We start from the raw sequence: 23,961 nt of genomic DNA, 5'->3' as shown, positions 1-23,961 counted from the left end.
CGAAATGGGACCTGAATCCGAGGAAAGTCCACTGGATCTACAGGAGCGTGATTAGACCAATACTTACTTACGCCTCATTAGTGTGGGGGACTGCTATGGAGAAAAAGTGCAACATAAGAACCGTACAACAGTTTGACAGAACATGTTGTCTTAGCATAGGCGGAGCGATGAGGACCACGCCCACTAGGGCACTGGAGGCTTTTCTAGATATCCGACCAATTGACATACAGGTTAAGTGTGAGGCAGCCTCGGCGGGTATGAGCCTTAAGGCGATGGGAGAATGGATTGAGGATGGGAGCAGCTCATACCACCCCGGTATAATCGAGGCGGCGATAAGAAACCTGGAAGGAAGGGAAGAGGTTTCCGATCCTGAATTGCCTGAGATGAGCCTTGGGGTCGAGTACGAGGCACTTCTGCCATCGCCACAGTCTTGGATTGACGGAACCCTAGTATTGACATCTGGAAGATAATTTTACACGGATGGATCAAAGCCAGAGGACAAAGTGAGCCTAGGGGTCTATATTGAGAACCCAGGGACTGAGATCTGTTTTAAACTGCCTGACCATAATACGTTCCTGCAGGCGGAGATCCGGGCGATCACGGAATGCGTGAGGTGGTGTTATGCTAACGCGAGGACGTGTGGACATCTTTACGGACAGTAAAATTACAATAAGGGCAATAACAGCCAGGACGGTAAGGTTACGAACAGTCTTGCAGTGTAATAAAGAGATTTACGCCTTCTCTGAGGATGGTAAAATTCGCATCGTTTGGGTGACGGGCCATAACGGAGTAAGGGGAATGACAAGGCTATTACTCAAAGGAAGTAAGAAGGAGGTCGGTACAGCTATTGGTATCATAGCGGGACACATGGGACTACAAGCTCACTTATGTAAAATCGGTGCGGCAAGTGATAGCATGTGTAGGGCATACGGCGAAGATGATGAGACGTTGGAGCATTTCCTTTGTCGTTGCCCGGCTTTCGAGTCTAACAGATATCGGACTTAGTTGATGAACCAACTTAGGGGAGTGCTATTAAAAACAATTAAGGATTTTGCACGTAGCACGGAATTCCTAACATAAAATTTTCTTTTTGGAGGGTACTTTATAGTTTTTGGAGGACACGACAAGTCTACTACTGGCTTAGGTGTATGTCCATAGCGGCATGGATCGGATTTGTATCCGAGAGTCTTTTCACCCATAGGAGTGACGATAAAATGCCATGCAGTGGCGTGCCCTGTTCCAATTTCCTTCATATTTATATCATGGAACCCACAATTTATCCACTTGTTCTTGATATGGCTGATAAAGTCCCTAAGGACCCGGTCCACACGGTACTGGTCTAAGGATTGCATCAGCGTGTGGGTCCGCACATTGTCGATCACGCCTTCAACGTCAATGATACCGCCAATGTGTACGTCTTGGTATAGAAAGATTCTTCTATTTTATTCACAACCTCATGCGGGGCAGTCTCCACCGACTTTCCCTTGCCATAGGCATACCTTTTGTATCTGAGCAGTTCGCTGGATGTCCTCCTCTTTATCGTAGTATCCACAATACGTTCCATGGATTTTTTTTCAGGGACGCTACAAACGTAGACCGATAGGGCAGCAAACGATGCCATATTTTTGCCGCTCTTTTGACATCTGGAGGCCACAGTGGCGGTGGTTATCCCCTTACTAATGCTGGCTTCATTTGTAAGGTTTCCCGCCGTGTTGAAACTTCTGCTGTACCAAGTAGTGTCGCTATGCCGCCGCACCCCGTTCGGACTCGGAGGTCCTTATCATTGAGCTTAAACTTTATTCGTACTGCATCCATTGATATGAGAGAATGAATCCCTGTTCCTTAAGGAATATTCATGGGAAGTTTAGTTTTAGTAACTTTTGACATGTTTCTTCAGTAAGGTTTGCCATTTCATGACGAAAAGATATACGAGCCAACATCGAGTCGAAATTATTAACATTTACTACCGAAAATCGGAGTCAGTGGCCTCAACGTTAAGAGCATTACGTCTAATTTAGCGATGAGGCTCATTTCTGGCTGGATGGTTTCGTCAAAAACAAAATTTTCGTTATTGGTCAGACAGCAGTCCACACGTACTCCATGAGTAATCATTTCATCCTGAAAAAATTACGGTTTATGAGCCAGCGGCGTCATTGGGCCGTAATTCATCGATGATGATCAAGACCTGCTCGTTACTGTGAATGAGAATTGCTACCGTTCGATGAAAACAGAAATTGGATGATATGGACTTGGAGAACATGTGGTTCTAACAGGACGGCGCCACAAGCCACACATCGAATGTCACAAGCCACACATCGAATGCCACTACCTATAAATGAATATATCTATATCTATTTTCTTTATCTGATCGGTAGGGCAGGGCGTTTTTGGAGTTGATACCATCCATTTTGTCTTATCTCCATTTACTGCCAGATCCATTTCAACGATTCTCTTTCGATTCTTTAAAAGCCTGCAGTTACTACTTCCGGTGACTGATCTATGATATCGATGTCGTCGGCATAGGCGAGTAGCATTTGTTGTCTTGCGAGTAGTGTGCCATTTCTATTCACATCTGCATCTCGTATAATCTTCTCCAGCAGGATATTGAAATTGTCACACGATAAGCTGTCTCCTTGTCTGAAACCTCGTTTGATATTGAATGGTTCGGAGAGATTATTTCCTAATCTTACTGAGAAACGCGTATCAGCAAGTATCATCCTGCAGAGTCTTATTAATTTTCCAGGGATACCATACTCAGTCATGGCTTGAAATACCTTTGAACGTAAGGGGGTATTTAAGGCGGCTTTGTAGTCAACAAAGAGATGGTAGGTGCTGATTTGTCCTTCTCGGGTCTTTTCCAGGATTAGGCGCAATGTGAATATCTGGTCTAGGGTGGGTTTATCAGGTCTAAGGCCGCATTGATAGGGCCCAATTATCTCACTGACTTTTCGTTTAAATCTTTCACACAGTACGCTCGAGAGTTTATTGTTTACGACGGCTCCTGCTGCCTTGTTTTTCTTGAGTCGGGTCACAGCTATTTGGATCTCATTCTAAATAGCAGGTAAACATTCTATACCATCATCAGGGTTTGGTTACGCGGTATCCCCACCGTCGGACACTAGCAGACTAGTAAAATGTTCTTTCCTTGTCCTCAGTACACTATCTGTATCGGTTATCAGAGGATGTGCCTACACCAAAGCCTGTACATCTCAATTCGCTCACATTCACGTCTTCCCATTTCCTTTTTTTTTCTACCGAATAGACGTTTCTCCTCTCTCTTTTTCTCAGGATGCCTCTCCTTCATCTGGAGCGTTGCTACTGATTGCGTGGTTGCTCCGTATGCCGCATTGTTGGCTTCATTAGCATTTCGACACTCTTGGCCATTCCATGGGATCATTGGGGGAGGCTTCCGATACCCAAGTACGGATTTCGCTGCATTTTCCGAGCAGTGGGCAATGGTTTGCCATTGCGCCATTATATCACCGGAACGAGGAGTACCTTCATCACTCCTCGAGTCTAGTATGCCGTTGCCATCTGTTCTGTTTGTAGTTTTTCAATGTCCAGCTTCCGTGCAGTGTCAAATAGTACTTTCATCGCCATTCTCAAACGAGTGCGAGCCTTTGCTGCAACAAGGTAATGATCCGAATCTATATTCGCTCCACGGATCAATTATAGATCTAAGCGCTGATAAATGCCTTCCATCAATTCCTTCCAACGTGATCAATTTGGTTCGTCGTGTTTTGATCGGGTGACAGCAATGTGGCATTGTGAATATTTTTATGTTGAAATCTGGTGCTGCCAACTACCATGTGATATCTATTAGCCTCAACCCATTATCATTATCTTGTATAGGCTAAACTTTCCGACTGGTGGACCAAAGACGTTTCCCTTCCCCATCTTCGCATTAAAATCTCCCAGAACGATATTAATATTAAATTCTCTCTCTAGGCGCACGTAGAAAAAAATCCTTGGTCTTCTCGTCTTTGTCTTCCGTCGAGGCCGGGGCACAGATAAGGCTGATGTTGAAGAATTTGGGCTTTATGCGGATTGTGAACAGCCAATCCTCCTCCAGAGTAAAGCTTGAAACAATGTGTTTCAAACTCCAACTAGTCACAAATCCACAGCCAAATTCATGACTCGTGTTATGGCAGCTATAGTATAGCTCGTCGCCGTTTGGTGTTGTTGTGACGCCATTCCCGGTCTATCGCACTTCCTGTAAAGCGCTAATATCTGCCTTTTACTCCTCCAATATATCCGCCAGCGCGTATACTGAATCTTTTCTATAAATAGCGCGGAAATTCCAGGTGCAAATCCGCAAATCATGGTCCATTTTTCGTTTGCGTGGGTTGTCAACGTTAGGGGGTCCGTTTTTATTATTCTTTTGTTTCCCAGAGTGGTTCTTATAGTTTTCCGGGGGCGGGTTTCTGACCCAACGCCCTAACTGCATAGGTTTTGTGGGATCCCACATGTATCCATCGATGTCGCGAGCCGCTTGCTCCAAGATCCGACGCTCGCCTCCAGCCGCCTCTAACCTGGGAACAGACGCTGATGTTGGCCATTAGTTATTTAAAGACTACAATAACTCGCCTTGTCATCTCGAGTATCATTTGCACTTAGTATTTTGTTAAGAGCCAATGCCACCTGATCCCTCACTGAGACTCTCCTCTCTAAAAACGCGGATGTACGATGGACACCACACAAGTCGGAGCTCAAAGTTCCTCATGGTGCTCATGGTTATCCCGTGCTGGCTGGGAAGGCAAGGGTGGTATTTATACACCAAAGTTCGACAAAGCAAAGGCCTACAGACCTATAGACATACGTCCTTTCTTCTCAAAACCATGAAACGTATTGTGGATACCATGATAAAGAGTTGACCATCCACCGAACTGCTCAAATACAAACAGCATGCATATGTCAAGGGAAGGTTGGTGGAGACCAGAGATGGGTCGCATGACAAATTTTTAGGTTTACGACTATCAAATAGTTACAAACATCGAAAATGTCATATACTTGAATAAAACGTATAAAAAGTAGCAAAGGTCATAAACCTCGTAAAAGCCTCGTACTTGTTGAATTGCGACATCATATCATTGTTTTAGATTCGTTGTTGTTGCTAAAGCTTCTGCATAAAAAATTAAAAATTTTCTGATAAAAATTGTTTGCTTTAAATCTTTTTACAATCAGCGCTTCAGGGAGCAGTTTGACCTCGTTAAGATAATCACGAAAGCCACAAGCATTAGTAAGGGGGAGAAACAGCTGAAAATGTTTTTGACAGCATTCGAACTCAGACGTTTTCTGTCATAGACACTCATTCTCACCTATGCACCAGGGTGGCCATAATCATAAATTCAAGAAAGTTTAAATTAGTTGTACGATTTCCTTACTAATTTTTAACTTTGTCAAAAACTATACTATACGACAGATTAACCCAGAGAAGACTGAAATCTGCCTGTTCACGAGGAAGACAAAGGTTTCATCAATAGAACGATTTCGATATCTGACAATGTCAAATACTAAGGAATTATCTTGGACAGGAAACTGAATTGGAAGTGTCACAGAAGTTGGACACTATATAGATGGGCCGTAAGCTCGAAAAGGGGCTTAAATCCGAGGATAGTCCACTGGTTCTACACGAGCATGATATACTTACTGTGGTGGACTGCGATGGGGAAAAAGTGCAATGTAAGGATAATACAATGCCAACGGCAATGTCCTGGTTTAACGGAACTCAGGTATTGCAATCTGGAAGATCATGCTAAACAGATGGATCAAAGCTAGAGGACAGATTGGGCCCGGGATGTTCGTTATCGAGACTACTTTTTAGCATTTACAGTGCAATACAAACAGATTTGTATCCACACCATCTTTTCAACCTAACCTAAGGCCAAAACATCGTTGATTGTCAGGAAATTGACTTTGCTCAAGACAACGGTGTGCCTTAGTTAAAGACGCAAAATAGCCTTGGAAATAGTAGGGTCTTTATATGTTTAGTTTTTTTTTTTGTTGGAAATTAAGATGCTAAGTTTAAGGTTAGGTTGGGTTGAAAAGAGGGTGCGGATGTTAATCCACCTCATGTCGCTATGGACATACACCTAAGCCAGTAATCGGCTTGTTGTGCGCTCTTTATGCTAAAAAAGTGACCTCGAAAAAGAAATTCTAAGTTTGAGTTGAAACGCGTCAAATCATGGTTGGTGTGGTGTATCTCCAGTGGCTTTCATTTTCAATTGTATAAAATTTTCGATCATTAAGCTCATCTCGAAAGAGAAATTAACACATCATTAGAAAAATGATCTTTGTCCTAACGTGCAAATAAAATTAGAAATTAAAAAAAAATCCTTTATTGTTTTGCATGATACGCCCCTAAGTTGGTTCATGTCTGGTATTGTGTCCCCACCTAAGTTCCAGTATCCGTTAGACGCGAAAGCCGGGTAATGACAAAGGAAATGCTCCAACGTCTCACCATCTTTTCCGCATGTCCTAAACATGCTATCACTTGTCGCACCGATTTTACATAAGTGAGCTCGTGGTTCTATGTGTCCCGTTATGATACCAATAGCTATGTTGACCTCCTTCTTACTTCCTTTCAGTAATAGCCTTCTCATGATCTGCATCCCCCATAGGATTTTCGCCGTCCTACCGACCGTTTCGATGTTCCACAGGGTTGCATGCGCATTCATTGCCCAAGCCGTTAACTCGGACTGCGTCGACCCGAAAGGCTTCGGGTTAAACAAGTTTATATACGGCAGTCATCTGGGCTTCACCGCCAAATCGTCTGCCTTTCATTCCCCCTTACTCCGTTATGGCCCGGCACCCAAACGATGCGGATTTTGCCATCCCCACTCATTCCGTGATAGCCCGGATCTCCACCTGCAGGACCGTATTATGGTCAGGCAGTCTAAAACAGTTCTTTAGCTTTGGTCCATCCGTTCTGTCAATCCTAGACTGTGCCACTGGCAGATTTACCTCGCACTCGACCTCAAGGTTCATCTCAGGTATCCGAAACTTTTTCACTTCCTTCTTCGATTATACCGCGATGGTATGAGCTGTTTCCAACCTCAATCCATTCACCCATAGCCTTAAGTCTTATAGCCGCAGTGGCTGCCACACACTTAATCTGTATCAGCATCCGTAATAGGTTATTTATGATGGTCACCCATAGAAGTGGCGATAAAATGCCCTCCTGTGGCGTGCCTTATGCCACTTTCTCTTTTATATTTATTTCATTGGACACACAATTAATCCAACTGTTTCTTAGCATATGGTTTATCCAGTCTCTAAGGACCGTGTCCACCCGGTACTGGTCTAAGGATTGGATTAGTGTGTCGGTCCGCACATTGTTTGAAGCCCCTCGATGTCCTACTCTTTATCGTGTTATCCACAATACGTTTCATGGTCCCAAGTCGTCTTCTGAGTAGTAATCTGAATTTTGTCCAGTTGGTTTTCAACTTATTCTGGAAACTTATCGGATTCGTCGCTGGCCGTGCTATTCTGAACCTAGTGTAGCGATGGTCAGAGAAAGAGTGTTTAATGGAGACCCTCCAATCCTGAACCTCATCGATTAGATTTTCCGAACATATCGTCACATCTAATACCTTCTCCCTAATCCTATTAACAAAAGTAGCGGTGTTACCAATATTAAGTGTTACTAGGTCGTTAGTGACTCCGCTTATTAGTGTTGGTACAACCCCACGAAATGTGCGGAGAGTTCGCATCGCACCCTATTAGTACCACGTTTCCTGTCTGTTTTGCTTTCCTCACCACCCATTGCAGAGGCGAAAGGCAGATAAAATGGCACCAGGTATGCTCCACCGTCTCCCTGTCTCACCACTGTTGCATCCGACGTAGACAACTCTGGGAAAAATATATAATTTAAATTTTGATAACAAATAACGCAGGTCCTCGGCCGATTAACAGTGTTAGCATAGAATAATTGGTAGTTGATATGGTTCAGTCCAGAAACTTGGCTCCTGAATTAAGGCAATATTAATCTTGTCCTTGCTGATTTTCTCCATCAGAGCGTATGTAGCAGACTCCCTCTGGTGGAGAATAATCTGGATTACCTCAATCATTGGATCTCCAGTAAATGTGCATCTTGATAGTAGGTGATAATCTCATCGTCTGCTCCCTGTTCTTTAGACTGCATTGACTTTTCTCTCAGCGCACTGCCTGATGTCATCGTATTATGTTATTTGCCTATCATAGTCTTCCGAATCTTTATAAAGTCGGTAATGGTTCCATCGTCAGGTCCCTATTCGTTAGGTTGTATTGAGTTTCCATTCCCGGTACTGCCTTATGTTTCAATACTAGGATCTTTGCCTATCTTAGTCTTCTAAATCTTAAGGTAATGGGCTTCTTGGGAGTAGGTGATGGTACCATCGACACCGTCACTGTCTGAGTCCGAGTCGGAAACACTTGGGACGAACTGTGCATCCCTCTGGTTTATCCGTCTTTTCCTCATTAATTAGTCTGACGACTAGTTATGCGCTTGAAGCATTACCCTCGACTACAGGTGCCAAGGCACCCACACTTATAGGAGGGGAGAACAACATGCTACGGTCTGACGCCACCACCGCAGCTGTTGGTCTTTGGAGTCCATTTCTAGCCTACTCCAAAAAGGATTAAAAATTGTTCGTAGTAGGTAGTACATATTCCGGGATACGGATATTTTGTCTTTGAGGAGCGAAATAAAAACACGTCCGCTAATGGCTACTAGACGGTTTTTTGTATGGTATGTTATGTTATCCAACTGAAAGCCTCTGTTTTTTTGGTTTTTTGTGGTTTTACTCTATAGATAAGAGTTTTTTAAATAAGAATATTGAGTGGATTGGGGTTTTTTAAATTTTGCTGCTCTCCACCTTGCCTGCAGATTTTTCAAAAATGTTTGTCGGAATTTTTTTTAATGGCAATATTATGTGGAATTATGCCAGGGTATACATTATAAGAATTATGCCAATGGAAACTGGTAAGAGCGTGCTAAGTTCGGCCGGGCCGAATCTTATATACCCTCCACCATGGATCGCATTTGTCGAGTTCTATGCCCGGTATCTCTTTTTAGGCAAACAAAGAATATTGAATAAGAACTGTTATGCTGTTGGAGCTATATCAAGTTATAGTCCGATTCGGACCATAAATGAATGCTGATTATTGTAGACGACATTGTGTAATATTTCAGTTCATTCGGATAAGAATTGCGCCTTGTATGGGCTCAAGAAGCAAAATCGGGAGATAGGTTTATATGGGAGCTGTATCAAGCTATTGATCGATTCAGACTATATTAGACACTTATGTTGGGTCATGAGAGAAGCCGTAATACAAAGTATCTGCCAAATTGTTTGAGAATTGCGCCCTCTAGAGGCTGAAGAAGTCAAGATCCCAGATCGGTTTATATGGCAGTTATATCCGAACTTGGACCGATTTTAATCATACTTAGCGCAGTTGTTGGTAGTGATACCAAAACATCACGTGCAAAATTTCAGTCAAATTGGATAAAAATTGCGCCCTCTAGCTTAAAAAGTCAAGACCCAAAATCGGTTTATTTTGCAGCTATATCAAAACATGGACCGATTTGGCCCATTTGCAATCCCAAACGACCTACACTAATAGACAGTATTTGTGCAAAATTTCGAGCGGATAGATTTACTCCTTCGAAACTTGGCGTGCTTTCGAAGGACGGACGGACAGACGGACGAATATGGCTTGATCGACTTAAAATGATATGACGATCAAGAATATATATACTCTAAGGGGCCTCAAACGCATATTTCGAGGTGTTACAAACAGAATGACGAAATTAGTTAAACCCCTTCCTATGGTGGAGGGTATGAAAACTCCCAACAAATAATGCAGTTTTCAATTCGTCACACTGGCCATTGCTTTGCAAATAAAGTATGCGAACGACTTTCGTAAGCAAATGAAGTTTTCCTTAAGGGTTTATTTTTACAAACAGTAAGTTTGAAATTCAGTGGAATACAATTAATAGTTAACAGTAGATAATGTTCACGAAAATTCTTGGGGGTACTTAGTACATCCAGCACCTCCCTAGCTATGCCAATGAGTAAATATTGGGTTGCCCAAAAAGTAATCGCCCATTTTTCATATAGTCGGCGTTGACAAATTTTTTCACAGCTTGTGACTCTGTAATTGTATTCTTTCTTCTGACAGTTATCAGCTGTTACTTTTAGCTTGCTTTAGAAAAAAAGTGTAAAAAAAGTATATTTGATTAAAGTTCATTCTAAGTTTTATTAAAAATGCATTTACTTTCTTTTAAAAAATCGGAATTACTTTTTGGGCAACCCAATATTTGTTGTTAGTGATATTGAGGCTCATTCCTAACAAAATTTTAGAAAACAAATTCAAGTACTCTCCCATCTTCAAACTTAACGCTTCCTTTAGCCGATATTCAGTGGTTGTATGCTGGTGAACCGTAGTGTATCTGACAAAAATTCAAACCTACAGCACTCATGGAAATCAGAAGAGTATCCCTCTTCTTGTTTAATGTGATGTTCGTGGAGAGATTACATTTTTACTCGCACTCTACGTTTATACGGTTGAGCTCTATTTGCAATAAGGGTTTTTTAATTCGATTATTCTGCTCCAATCTGTGATTATTAATCGCCACTTTTTTAACTTTCAAGATTTTTTTCAGGAAAATGAATTTGGATATCGATCATTGGAAATCCAAGGTGTGTGTTTAAGCGAAAATTCACTGAGATATGATGAAGCCGACGGCTGGAGAAACTTTAAGAGCATGGTTGCTGTCAGCGCTAATGGTGCATGGTGCAGTTGCTGGAAATCCGGATGCTAAGAGGCTATATGATGATCTTTTAAGTAATTATAATAAACTTGTGCGGCCAGTAGTTAATACCACAGATGTTTTAAAAGTGTGTATAAAACTAAAATTATCGCAGTTAATTGATGTGGTAAGTAAGCTTAGAAGTATACTTTAGGCTTGTTTTATTTATCCAATAAGCGTATTTTCTAATACCGGTACCGGTAATTCCTAAATATTAGCGTATATGAATATGCTTAAAATGCATGGCCACACCATTACAACCGATAACTACACACGGTGGTGGGGTTACTTTTTTTTTAGACAAAGGAACACAAAATATAGAAAAATGATGCACTTTCTTAGACAATCGAAATCGCCATTAACTTTAGTCCCATACTGTCCCGATAGGCCTTCATATCCGTTAAATGGGATTTATGGCAGCCCCTGATACTTGTCCTAAAATTCGAATATTACTTGAAAAATCTTTTCATTTAAATCCTCCATTTTCCAGGTCGTTCCGCATAATCGTTTGGGGGATATTTCATGGATACCAGACACTTGTTCGCTAATATTCATTCTCTTCCTTCATTTAAGTCTCATATTGCTCTGCTCGACCTAAATTTCAATTTTGGCTCTTTTTTTCTGAGTCGGGAGGCTCCCCAAACACTTGGTGTCTAAAGTTAATATCAGATTGACACTTCATTTTCCGCGACCTTTTATATGAGTTCCATATTGTCTCGATCGACCCACACATTTCTTTTGGGGATTATTTAGCGGCCCCCACGCTTATTACCAAATTTGAAATCCAAATTTGCACAATCAACTTCAATACCTTCCAATTAAGTCCAATATTTGAGTGGCTTTGAGGGGAGGGATGATTTTTGGGCAGTGGTGGTCCCTGTCATTTGGTGCCAAATATTTACATCAAATTCATATTCTATTCCCAAATACCTTTCATTTGAGTTCCATTCCATTCCTATTGGTCTAATTTTCAGTTTGGGGACAGTATTGACACTCATCGAGTCGGGTTTTACTCCCAAACACCTCCTTAAATTTGAGTCCTATATTGTTCCGATCGGTCTCTTTGTCCATATGAGGGGTTTTTTTGGTTTATGGGATTGGTCGATTGCCCTGAGTTTTTTAGTTTCGATTTCGTATTGTACTCCCAATTACTTTTCACTCGAGCCCCATTTTGTCTCAATCGGTTGAAATGGTGGGGGTGATTTTTTGTCGGGACGGCTCACTTGCCCCCATGTTTTTATACATATTTCGAATTTTTCTCCAAAACACATTTTTTTAAGTCGTATATTGCCTCTCGTTCAGATTTAAAAAACTTCAATTGCCCATCAATCCTTTCAACTTGCACAATCTGTAAAAATTTCAAGAAACCTAGTTCAGCCCGACAGACCAACATGTCTTGTTTTTGTTTTTTTTTTGAGTTAACAACATACTTTTCACCAAATATTTATACCACATTCGTAGTTTATTCTCAAGACCTTTTATTCTCACCCTTTAGATATAGACACACACATGTCCGTTTTTTTGTATCAGATTCTACATACCCTACACTCAACGGACGGACAGACGGACGGACGGACGGACAGACGGACGGACATGGCTAGATCGACATAAAATTTCACGACGATCAAGAATATATATACTTTATGGGGTCTCAGACGAATATTTCGAGTAGTTACAATCAGATACATACCCTACACTCAACCAAGTTGTTTGTTATTTAAAACAGCAAAAATGTTTGCTAAAACAGCAGTTTTTATCTGCTGAAAATGTGAAAGCAGACATTACTGCTGTTATAGCAAACGTAGGGCTGCTTTATTAGCAAAAATTTCTTTCAGCTAATTCAACTAACAAAATCTGCTATTTTGAGTACACAAGTCTGCTGAAACAAATGTATGCTACTTTTTATAGTTGCCTGTTACTTGTTTTAATTACTTTAGGCGTTTTTTGATTTTTTAGAAATTTTTTAGGAGGAGATGTTTTTAATTTTTGGAATATTACTGTAAAGAAGCTACCTGATCCATCCATTGGACTACATTTCGAAATGTGACTGAGCTAGCTCGAATTTTTATACCCTCCACCATAGGATGGGGGTATACTAATTTATTTCGTCATTTTGTTTGTAACACTTCGAAATATGCGTCTGAGACCCCATAAAGTATATATATATTCTTGATCGTCATGTCATTTTAAGACGATCTAGCCATGACCGTCCGTCTGTCTGTCGAAAGCACGCTAGCTTTCGAAGGAGTAAAGCTAGCCGCTTGAAATTTTGCACAAATACTTTTTTATTAGTGTAGGTCGGTTAGGATTGTAAATGGGCCAAATCGGTCAATGTTTCGATATAGCTCCCATATAAACCGATCTTGGGTCTTGACTTTTTGAGCCTCTAGAGGACGCAAATCTCCGATTTGACTGAAATTTTGCACGTGGTGTTTTGGTATCACTTCCAACAATTGCGGTAAGTATGGCTTAAATCGGCCAATGTTTTGATATAGCTGCCATATAAATCTTGGATCTTGACTTCTTGAGCCAATAGAGCACGCAATTCTCATTCGATTAGGCTGAAATTTTGCATGAGGTGTTTTGTTATGACTTCCAACTACTGTGCGCAAATCGGTACATAACCTGATATAGCTGCCATATAAACCGATCTGGGATCTTGACCTCTTGAGCCTCTAGAGGGCGGAATTCTCATCCGATTTGGCAGAAATTTTGTACAACGGCTTTTCTCATGACCTTCAACATACGTGTCTAATATGGTCAGAATGGATCAATAGCTTGATACAGCTCCCATATAAACCGATCTCCCGATTTTGCTTCTTGAGCCCCTATAAGGCGCAATTCTTATCCGAATGAACTGAAATATTACATTATGTTAAACATTCATTTATGGTCCGAATCGGACTTTCACTTGATATAGCTCCAATAGCATAACAGTTCTTATTAAATATTCTTTGTTTGCCTAAAAAGAGACACCGCGCATAGAACTCGACAAATGCGATCCATGATGGAGGGTATATAAGATTCGGCTCGGCTGAACTTAGCACGCTCTTATTTGTTAACATCCACTGAGACACACACATTTACATACGTGCTCTATTTTTTCCTCCAACATCACCTTCATAATTAAGCAGCAGTCATTTTCAGTAAACAACAGACTTTTCAGCAATAAGCCTACTACTCTGAAATTGCAGTACTACTGCTACAATAGCAGCAAAATTAACTACTAATATTCAGCAGACAATGTTTGCTATTTTCAGCAAATTATGAGGGTGTTGTCCCAATTGGTAAGCATGTCATGTTGGGAGGTTGGTGTGGCACAGACACAAGGGTAGTATTTATTTATCTAAATCTTAAATCAGAGTACCCAATTCCAAGAGAGAAAGTTTTTAAAAACTTTGGATATCGAAAAGTGAAGTACACTATTTACACCTTGGGGTTTGGTTTGTATACTGTGACAATTCCATGAAAACAGATTAAGCCGTTATTGAGTCTTAATATAACATTCCAAGCCACAATCTAGCAAACAAAGCAACTCTATGAAATATTGAGATAAATTAAGAAGATGATGTAAAGTTTTTGAGTATATAAAAACAAACAGGGGTTTTTAAAGTTTTTTTAATCCAAGGAGGCACAGATTGGTCTGTCAAGACCAAGTCTTACTTTAACGGCTCTAATCTTACAATTCTTTTTTAAATGAGTTGTAGCATTAAGTATTTTTATGAAAATTGAACTTAATGTATAAGTAAAATGAAGAATTCCAAGTTAATTAAAAAAAAGAAAAATTATAAAATTTTTAAATATTTTGGACATGATATGTATATCATGAATATCTACGGATTTGAACGGACATGGTCCGGCTGGAGGCATGTCCGCCTTTGACGTTGAACGCATGGTTTCGAATCCTGGCGAGAACATCAAAAAAATTCCAGCCGTGGATATCCCCTCCTAATGCTGGCGACATCTGTGAGGTACTATGCCATGTTAAAACCTCTGCTCAAAGAGGTATCGCACTGCGTTACTCCTTTCGGACTCGGTTATAAAAAGCTTCAAATTTAAATCAGGGAGCAGTCAGTGATATGTGAGAAATTTGCCCCAATTCTTTAGTGGAATGTTCATGTTCAAATTTGCCATTTGCATTGGTCTGGCTGGACAACAACTTACATTTTGCAAATGCTGGTACTGTTAACAGATCTAAAACATTTATTTAAACCATGTTTACAATTGGAGCAAATCTAGATTTTCGGAAGATTTCGGAAATCTCGCATTTTGCAAAGAGGTTTCCCATACATTTTCAGTGTGAGCAAATCTTTTTATTTGAAAAGAATTGCAGCAAATCTACTTCGAAATTCAAGTAGCGAAAACATAAAGTGGATAGGCCCCATAAACATCATTAAGGATGTCAAATCTGCCGATTGAAGATATCATCAAATAGGAGAAAATTTAAACAAAAAATGAATGTGAAAAGAGAATAAGTGCCAAGTACTGCGAAAACTTAAAAAAAAATTGTATGTCGGCTGATCGCTTGGCTTAACATTATTCCGTGAGTATATATGCTGAACACAATAAAAATGCAGATCACAATAAAAACATTGTCAAAAACAAAGGCAAATCACTTCAATAGTAATGTAAACGGGTTTTGGAGACTATCTCAAATCAAGTGCATTTGGGCTCTAGTGTAAGCATGGTTTTACATTTTAAAGCTAAAAACAAAGTTGAATTAACTTTAAAATAATTTGTTTTTTTAAAAGCTTTAAAAATTTTTTTTTACACACAACACAACCTCACGATAGCGGTCGAACGAATAAAGATATCCACTTGAAATTTTGCAGATGGACTTCTTGTTGATGTATATAGTTGAGCGATTGCTTTATCGGTTCAGATTTGGACCTTATCAGTTTAGATTTGGATATTTCCCCATATAAACCGATCCCCCGATTTGGCTACTTCAGCCTCTAGAAGTCGCCGTTATTAACCGATTTGGCTGAATTTTCCACGGAATGTTTTTTTGGAATTTCCAATCACCGTACCATGTGCGGTCCAAATCGCTCATTAACCCCGATCTCCCAATTTGGCACTTATCTCCCGAATGTGCCAAATACGTTCCAAATCGGCCTCTAACCTGATATTGTACCTCCCATCTAAACCGGTCTCTCGATCGTCCTTGTTCGGTTATCAGAAGCTTTAATTTTTGCTGGTTTGACAGAAGTTCAATAGCGAGCTCGGCCCGCTCTGCTGCGCCCGATAATGCTATGTTGGTGAGGAGTACTCTTAATTTGGAAATTTCTGTCTAATTTCAGTTAAAAATGTGTTCCAATTTTCCTGTGGATTTTTCTGAACTCAAATACCTCTTATTTAAACCCCACATCCCAATTGCCAGTAAAAGTCCTGATTGGGTGTGTGGTGGACCCCCAGAGACTTGGTCCCAAAAGTGAAAGTCACTTTCGTGATTTACTCCCAACGACCATTTATTTAAGATCCATATTGCCATGGTTGGTAAATATTTCCGATTTGAGGGGTTTTTGGGATGGGGTGTGCCACGAAACACTTTTGAAACACAATTGGATATCAGATTCGTTTTCAACTCTTAAATACCTTTAATTTGACACCCATATTGTAGTGATAGGTCCATAAATCCTTTTGGCGGGTTTTGGGGGTGGGCGGCCCTCCTAGGCACCACACCCCAGATTTTGATACCAAATTTTTGGCTTTAGGATACTGTAAGTGTGCAAACAAAGTTGCGCTTAAATCGCACTACCCATCTCCTAGATCTGATGCTTTTGAAATTTGTTGTATTTAAATCTATTTTTATCAATGGCAAAGAGTAACACTTAAACTACTTACAATACTAATTGTTAACGCCCGTCTTAGGTTAAGAAAGTTAAAAAACAACTCAATGAGTGGTAAGTTCGGCCGGGCCGAATCTTGGGGGTGGTGGGTCCCCATGGATTCTGCTAAAAATTTATACAAAAAATTTAGATTAAGGGCATAATTTTATTCTACGTACTATACTTCTGTAGAAAGACATGTCCTCTTCGGAAAAGGAAATCAGCCCAAGAAAACCCCTGGATGACCGGGGATATTCGCAATATTGGGAAAGAGGTCCGCATACTTTTTACCAGAGCACGTCGTAAAAAAACGGAAGTTTATTGGGATGTGTATAACACACGGCTCAATGAATAAAATAAGATTACCAGAGCGGCAAAACTTGCCTCCTGGAAGCTTATCTGCGAACAGGTCGATAGCGTTAATGACGCCGCCAAGATAAAAAAGTTTCTCTCAAAAACCTATGAGCGAGAGCAGAGACAACAGAGGACATGTTGAGGCTTTTGATGAAAACCCATTTTCCACAGGATACGACGGGACTCACGGAGACACCGGAATCTTGGAATAATGACGTTGATCAAAGGTTTATGATTACAGAACTTATGGTTAAGGAATCCTGGAGGAGTTTCAAACCATTTAAGTCACTCGGACCTGATGTAATATTTCCGGCGTTACAACAGAATGAGGCAGACTATCTGGTGCCTCGCCTGGCTAATATTTTGACAGCGTGCCAAGGACTTTCATCTACTCCGAAGCCTGGTAGGAGGCAAGGGTGGTGTTTGTACCCAAGCCCGGCAAGGTAACTTATGCGACACCAAAAGCTTAAAGACCCATAAGCCTTTCGTCCTCAAAACCATGGAACGTATTGTGGACACCATGATAAAGAGTAGGACATCCAGCGAACTGCTCAAATACAAACAGCATGCCTATGTCAAGTTAAGGTCGGTGGAGACTTCCCTGCACGAGGTTGTGTATAAAATAGAAGAATCTTTCGATGCCAATACTGGCGGTATGCATTGACATCGAGGGGGCTTTAAACAATGTGCGGGCCGACACCCTGATCCAATCCTTAGACCAGTACCGGGTGGACCCGGTCCTTTGAGACTGTATAAACCATATGCTAAGGAATAGGTGTGTCCAACGGCATAAATATAAGGGAGAAAGTGGCACACGGCACGCCACAGGGGGCATTTTATCGCCATTCCTATGGGTGACCACCATAAATGACCTATTACGGATGCTGAGTGAGGAGGTATTTGAACCCATCTGTTACGCAGACGATGTTTTAATACTTTTAAGGGGTATTGATACGAACGAGCTATGCAGAAGGGCCGAAAGGTTCTTGCCTATGCCATATGACTGGGCTAGACCCAGAGGTCTCAATGTTAACCCAGGGAAGAGTGAAATGTGCCTGCTCACGAGGAAGACGATGGTGGGCCAATTTAACGTACCACGTCTCCTCAAAAAAACGATTTTGATATCTGACAAGGTCAAATACTTAGGTGTGATCTTGGACAGGAAACTGAATAGGAAGTGTCACATTCAGTAAGGTACTGAGAAGGCTCACAGATGTTGGGCGCTATGTAGACGGGTTATAGGCTCGAAGTGGGGCCTGAATCCGAGGATAGTACACAGGGTGTACAGGAGCGTGATTAGACCAATACTTACGTACGCCTCAGCAGTTTGGTGAACTGCTATAGAAAAAGTGCATCATAAGGACCATACAACAGGTTCCGAGAACATGTCTTGGTATAGGCGGAGCGATGAAGACCACGAAGGGCACTGGAGACTATTCTAGATAACCGACCCATTGACATACAGATTAAGTGTGAGGCAGCCACGGCGGGTATGAGACTTTAGGCGATGGTTTCCGATCCTGAAATACCTGAGATGAACCTTGAGGTCTTGTGCGAGGCACTGCGCTAGCGGCACAGTCTTGGATTAACGGAACCCTAGTTGTTGTTGTTGTAGTAGCAGTGTGTGGCACACGGAGGCGGCAGCCCTTGCCGATGAAGGAATTCATCGGGTCAATCCGGTACATACAACCGGCTGTCATGGGATTGGGAACCCTAGTATTACCATTTGGATGAAAATGTTACACGGATGGACCAAAGCGAGAAGACAGAGTTTTCTACATTGAGAACTCAGGGACTGTGATCTGGTTTAGACTGCCTGACCATAATATGGTCCTACAGGTGGGGATCCTGGCAATCACGGAATGCACCAAAAGTAGAGAAAACCTGATAAGGCAATAAGATGGGATGTCTTTCAGAATATGAAATAGTTGGGGACCGAACCATTCGTCCATTAAGTCTCATAGCACCCATATCATCAAAGAACGGATTCCAAGTCAAAATGGAACTCTTTAAATCCAACGGCCTGTCATTCAGTAGTCAGTTGTACACTTCGGCATAATGAACCTTCTAAGCTAAAATAGCGAGACGTAATCTAACCATCTTAAGTTCAGTGTTAGTAAGAGTTTTCTCTGAAAATGAGTGTTGATCTCTGTGCGAAGAATGAGTTCGATAGAAATATCGAAACATTAGTGCGATAACACGTAGTGCCTTATCCAAAGTAGAGAAATCCTATAATATATTGACGTTGTCTGTGAAAAAGGTTATTTGGCTCTTGATAGCACGCATTTCCAAATCATCAAAATGTGTCTCCCATCTTGAATACCCCAATGAGAATGATATCGGAAAAGCCAATGTGGCATTCCACCAAATCTGAGATGATGCTACCTCCAATGGTGAAAGCCACCGGCTGCTAAGTCAGCGGGATTATAGCACGTGATGCCAATTATTCTGACCAACATTCTTTTGAATTCTACATACTCTATTCTCAACAAATGTAGACCAAGTTGAAGGAGTTTTACTTAGTCATGAAAGGACGGTTGTAGAAATAGCCCAAAAGTAAGCTTTTTGAATAGCATTATTAATATCAGCTGCAATAGCCTTATAAAGTTCGGAAGCCAAAACAGCACCACATAATTCAAGACGTGGGAGTGAAACAGATTTGAGCAGAGCTTCCTTAGTCTAGCTGAAAAGCAATTACGAGGGTTGCCTTTATATTTCAGGATTAGATAAATCTTGTGTTGCAATCTGCCAGCTTACAGCTCTATCGTAAAGCTTGACATTTTTAAGGTTATACATACTCAGAACGTTTTGACATACGAGTTCTATTTGTGTTGTTTACAGAACTTAAAAGATTCATCTCGCCCAAAAATGGACTTTAATCGTGAACATTTTCGGGTGATTATTTTTTACAACTTTCCACGTGGATTAACTCAACAACAGTGCATCGATTAACTTAATAGCGATGAAGCTCCATGAACGACCAGTGTTTATCGATGGTATGGTGAATTCAACTGAGATCGTGGTTCACTCCAAGAAGAATTTCGTGGAGGTCATCCAAAATCAGTTGTTGTTCCGAAAACCATTGATAATGTGCGCCAACTGATATAGCAAGATCGTCTATCGTGAGATTGAGAAAACCTTAAGCATTAGTGGGACCAGCATACATTCAATATTGCATGACCATTTGACCGTCAAGAAAATTTGTTCGCGTTGGATCACACACAATTTGTCAATCGCCCAAAGAAAAGGCTCGTGTCGGTTGGTCGAAAGAAAATACGATGGCGGTGCTTCGAACACGTCTATGGCATCGTGACAAGTAATGAATCGTGGATTTAGGCGTATGAGTCCGAAAGTAAACAGTGTGGGTGTTTCAAGATGAGCCAAATCCAACAAAAGTTGCTCGCGCACGAAGCACTTTCAATCATAACATAACATAATTGAATAATCTCCATCTTAAATGAGGAGGACCAGTTGGAGTTGGAGTCGGAAGGACATGAAGAATATGATTCAGACTTTACATGTTCTATTAGAGGCATTGGAGACCACGCGTAATTTCGTAGTCTGTTTATCAGGATGAGGCAGATAACAAACCATAGAGTTTGCCGACGATGTCGAAACTGGCCCAGATACTCACGAACCACCCCATCATATATCGTCTTACGGCCGTATTCGCAAACATTTGTTAACGAAGCTTTAAAGAGCACAATAGTTATTAAACGATTATTGTTGTACAATAAACCCAATTTAGCATTTCGTACTCAATAAACGTTGAATAACTATGCCGTTTAAGTGCTAGTGCCGAAAAAAATTTTTATTGTTTTGGTTTTGTGACAATCGGTTCCTGATATTCTCAAACTTTTTTGTTAAACAATTATCAAAAATAAGCAGCAATTTACTAAGAACAAATGCATTTGTTCTTGTCACAAGCAACTGGCATATAATAAGCATGTAATTTTAAACATAACAAGTAAGAGCGTGCTAAGTTCGACCAGGCCGAATCTTATATACCTTCCACCATGGATCGCATTTATCGAGTTCTTTGCGCGGTATCTCTTTTTAGGCAAACAAAGAATAATGGATAAGAATTGTTATGCCATTGGAGATATATCAAGTTATAGTCCGATTCGTACCATAAGTGAATTGAATGTTGAAGACCATAGCAGAAGTAATTAGGTTATATTTCAGTGCATTCGGTTAAGATTTGCGCCTTGTAGGGCTCAATAAGCATAATCGGGAGATCGAATAATGCGGGAGCTGTATAAGGCTATTGATCGATTAAGGCCAAATTGGACGCGTATGTTGAATGGAGAAGCCGTTGTACAAAATTTCAGCAAAATCGGATAAGAATGGCGCCCTCTAGAGGCTTAAGAAGTTAAGATCTCAGATCGGATTCTATGGCAGCCACATCAGGTTGTGTACCGATTTTGTTGGAAGTCATAACAAAATACTTCATGCTAAATTTCAACCAAATTGAATAGGAATTGCGCCCCCTATTGGCTCAAGAAGTCAAGATCCAAGATCGGTTTATATGGCAGCTATATTAAAACATTGACAGATTTGGCCCTTTTAAAATCCCAACTGACCTACACTAATAAGATATATTTGTGTCAAATTTCAAGCGCCTAGCTGTACTCCTACGAAAGTTAACGTGCGACAGACGGACGGACGGACATGGTGATCGACTTAAAATGTCATGATGATCAAGAATATATGTACTTAATGGGGTCGTACACGCATATTTCGAGGTGTTACAAACGGAATGACGAAATTAGTATACTCCTCATCATACGGTGGAGAGTATAAAAATATTCATTATTTTTATAAACCGATGCAAGCTCGGATGTTGGGTTTGTTTTATTTAGTTTGCATCACTAAAAATGAGCCGGCTATTTTGTTACAAAATCACAAAATTTATACAAATAGAAACATCTCAAATTGCAATGAATAACAACCAGCTCTACTTCGGAACAACTACTGTTGGCTTATATAACGCCTTTAATTAATTAAGTGAATTTTTTAATGAATTATATGTATTGCAACAGATATGCAATCAGCTGATCCACACCTAACAAAAAAATGGGAGACGACAAATAAAAAATATTTGGCTATTTTGACTATTTGGCCATGGCCATGTTTCAAAATATGTATACATGCCCGCTCAAAATTCAATTAATTAAAATTTCATTTTTCAAAGTCTCGTAAAAATTCTCTTTGTTTTTTCAACAGATTTTTATCAAAATATTTTACAAGATAATGTTATTATTTTATTTTGATTTTTTTTATAAATTCATACATTTTTATTAATCAAACATCGCCCATCCGGACTTTACATTAATAGATTTGAAATTTTTCCAGTTTTCATAATACAAAAATAAATACTAAAATCGAATATAATACTATCACTTAAATAAATAACTTACAAATTTATTGAATATAAAAAAATAGTTTTTTGAAAAAATTAGTAACATAGTCTAACGCACAATTATCCGTTCAAACTCCAAGAAAAAGCAGCAAATGTAATATATCATCAGTGATGAAAGCGAATTCAATTGAGTCGCCTATAAGAAATGTTGAATTAGCATAGACTTAAAAGATTGTTGACATACTGAGATGTTTTCAAGACTATATTTTTAGACTATTCCATAGCCTAGACAAGCGTATTACAAATGATCAAATACACGAGATCAAATACAACATAATTGAAACTTTCAATACGAATTTGAGAATCTCGGGTTGAATGCAATAATTGCAAGTAAGAATATTGAAGAAAAAGCAGAGGCATCTAATATTGAAAAAGTAATATCGTAGTCTCGTTTACAACGACGACCGTAAACAAACTGTAATATGCTATAGAAACACTTTTGAAGCCTAAGCAGATTAGTCCTATTGGATGCGGAATATACCTCATCACCATACAATATATGAGGCATTAGCAACGAATGAGCCAGCATATATTTTATTTGTGTGGGTTAAATAATATTCAAATTGTAGAGCTTTTTAGGTATAAAGTTTAGTTTGGAGTAGAGATGTGCAATGTGCAAGGAAAGTACAATATCAGAATCAATTACAAAGCCCAATGAGGTCATAGTATCAGTCGATGTGACAACATTGTTTTGAACAATAATATTTTGAGGAGAGTATTGATGACGTGAGCTATTGAATACCACGCATTTTGTTTTAACAATGTTAATTATTAAATTATTTGACCGAGCCCATTGACAAACTCGTCCAATATCTTCATCAAGGTTCGAGATGCAACTTTCTAACGTACCAGAGTCAGTTTTACTTAACAACTGAAAATCATCGGCATATATTGCTAAGTCTACATGTTGTACACAAGAACGAACGTCATTAGCTTAGAGCATAAACAAAACAGGTCCTAAGACAGTCCTTGGGGTACACCAGTAGAAATATAATTAACAGTAGAAACACGATCACGGCAGACTACATACTGCGAGCGATTTTACAAAAATGACATAAGGCTACAAGAGGTATGTAACAAATTGAAATTGTTAAAGAGTTTTAAAAAAAGAATGTCATTGTCAACAGAATGGAAAGCTTTGTTGAGGTCAATGCGGCAAGAATATAGGGATTGCCTTTATCAACAGCACGTCTGATCCCAACAGTAAGAGATATGGTACTGTGGTGTTTTCTAAAACCCGATTGACAAGGGTCAATCAATGAAAAACGATTAAGATGATCCACATGTTGATCCCTTATTATTATTTCAAATGCCTTCGATAATGCTGGAAGAATGGAGATTAGATGATAATCAGAACAACTTTGACTGGTAGTGTCTTTTTTCCGAAGGGGAGTAACTCTAGCAACAGGAAAGACATTCGTCATTAGGATAATATTAAAAAAATATAGTAAATGCTGCTGAATATAAGGCAAAGGGTTCTTCAATAGAAGCGCGATATGCCAAATCCCTGTTAACGGTAGCTGGCCGCACATCATTATTATTGTACCATTCTGGTTTGCCGTATC

General features: G+C 40.1%; 1 protein-coding gene across 1 annotated transcript in view; it reads left to right on the top strand.

Annotated features, from left to right (window-relative positions):
- LOC106084234 (acetylcholine receptor subunit alpha-like) overlaps window positions 1-23,961 on the top strand; it is a 245,542-nt gene that overhangs the window by 14,024 nt on the left and 207,557 nt on the right. Inside the window, exon 2 of the mRNA XM_059361670.1 lies at window positions 10,635-10,919. Within this exon, the coding sequence (XP_059217653.1) occupies window positions 10,713-10,919 (207 nt within the window). The 5' untranslated portion in view covers window positions 10,635-10,712. The remainder of the gene's footprint in view (window positions 1-10,634; window positions 10,920-23,961) is intronic.

This window comes from Stomoxys calcitrans, chromosome 2 (assembly GCF_963082655.1).
Source record: "Stomoxys calcitrans chromosome 2, idStoCalc2.1, whole genome shotgun sequence".
Classification (NCBI taxonomy): Eukaryota; Metazoa; Arthropoda; class Insecta; order Diptera; family Muscidae; genus Stomoxys; species Stomoxys calcitrans.
The sequence above is the reverse complement of the archived record's forward strand: the minus strand, read 5'-3'. Positions and strand labels throughout refer to the sequence as shown.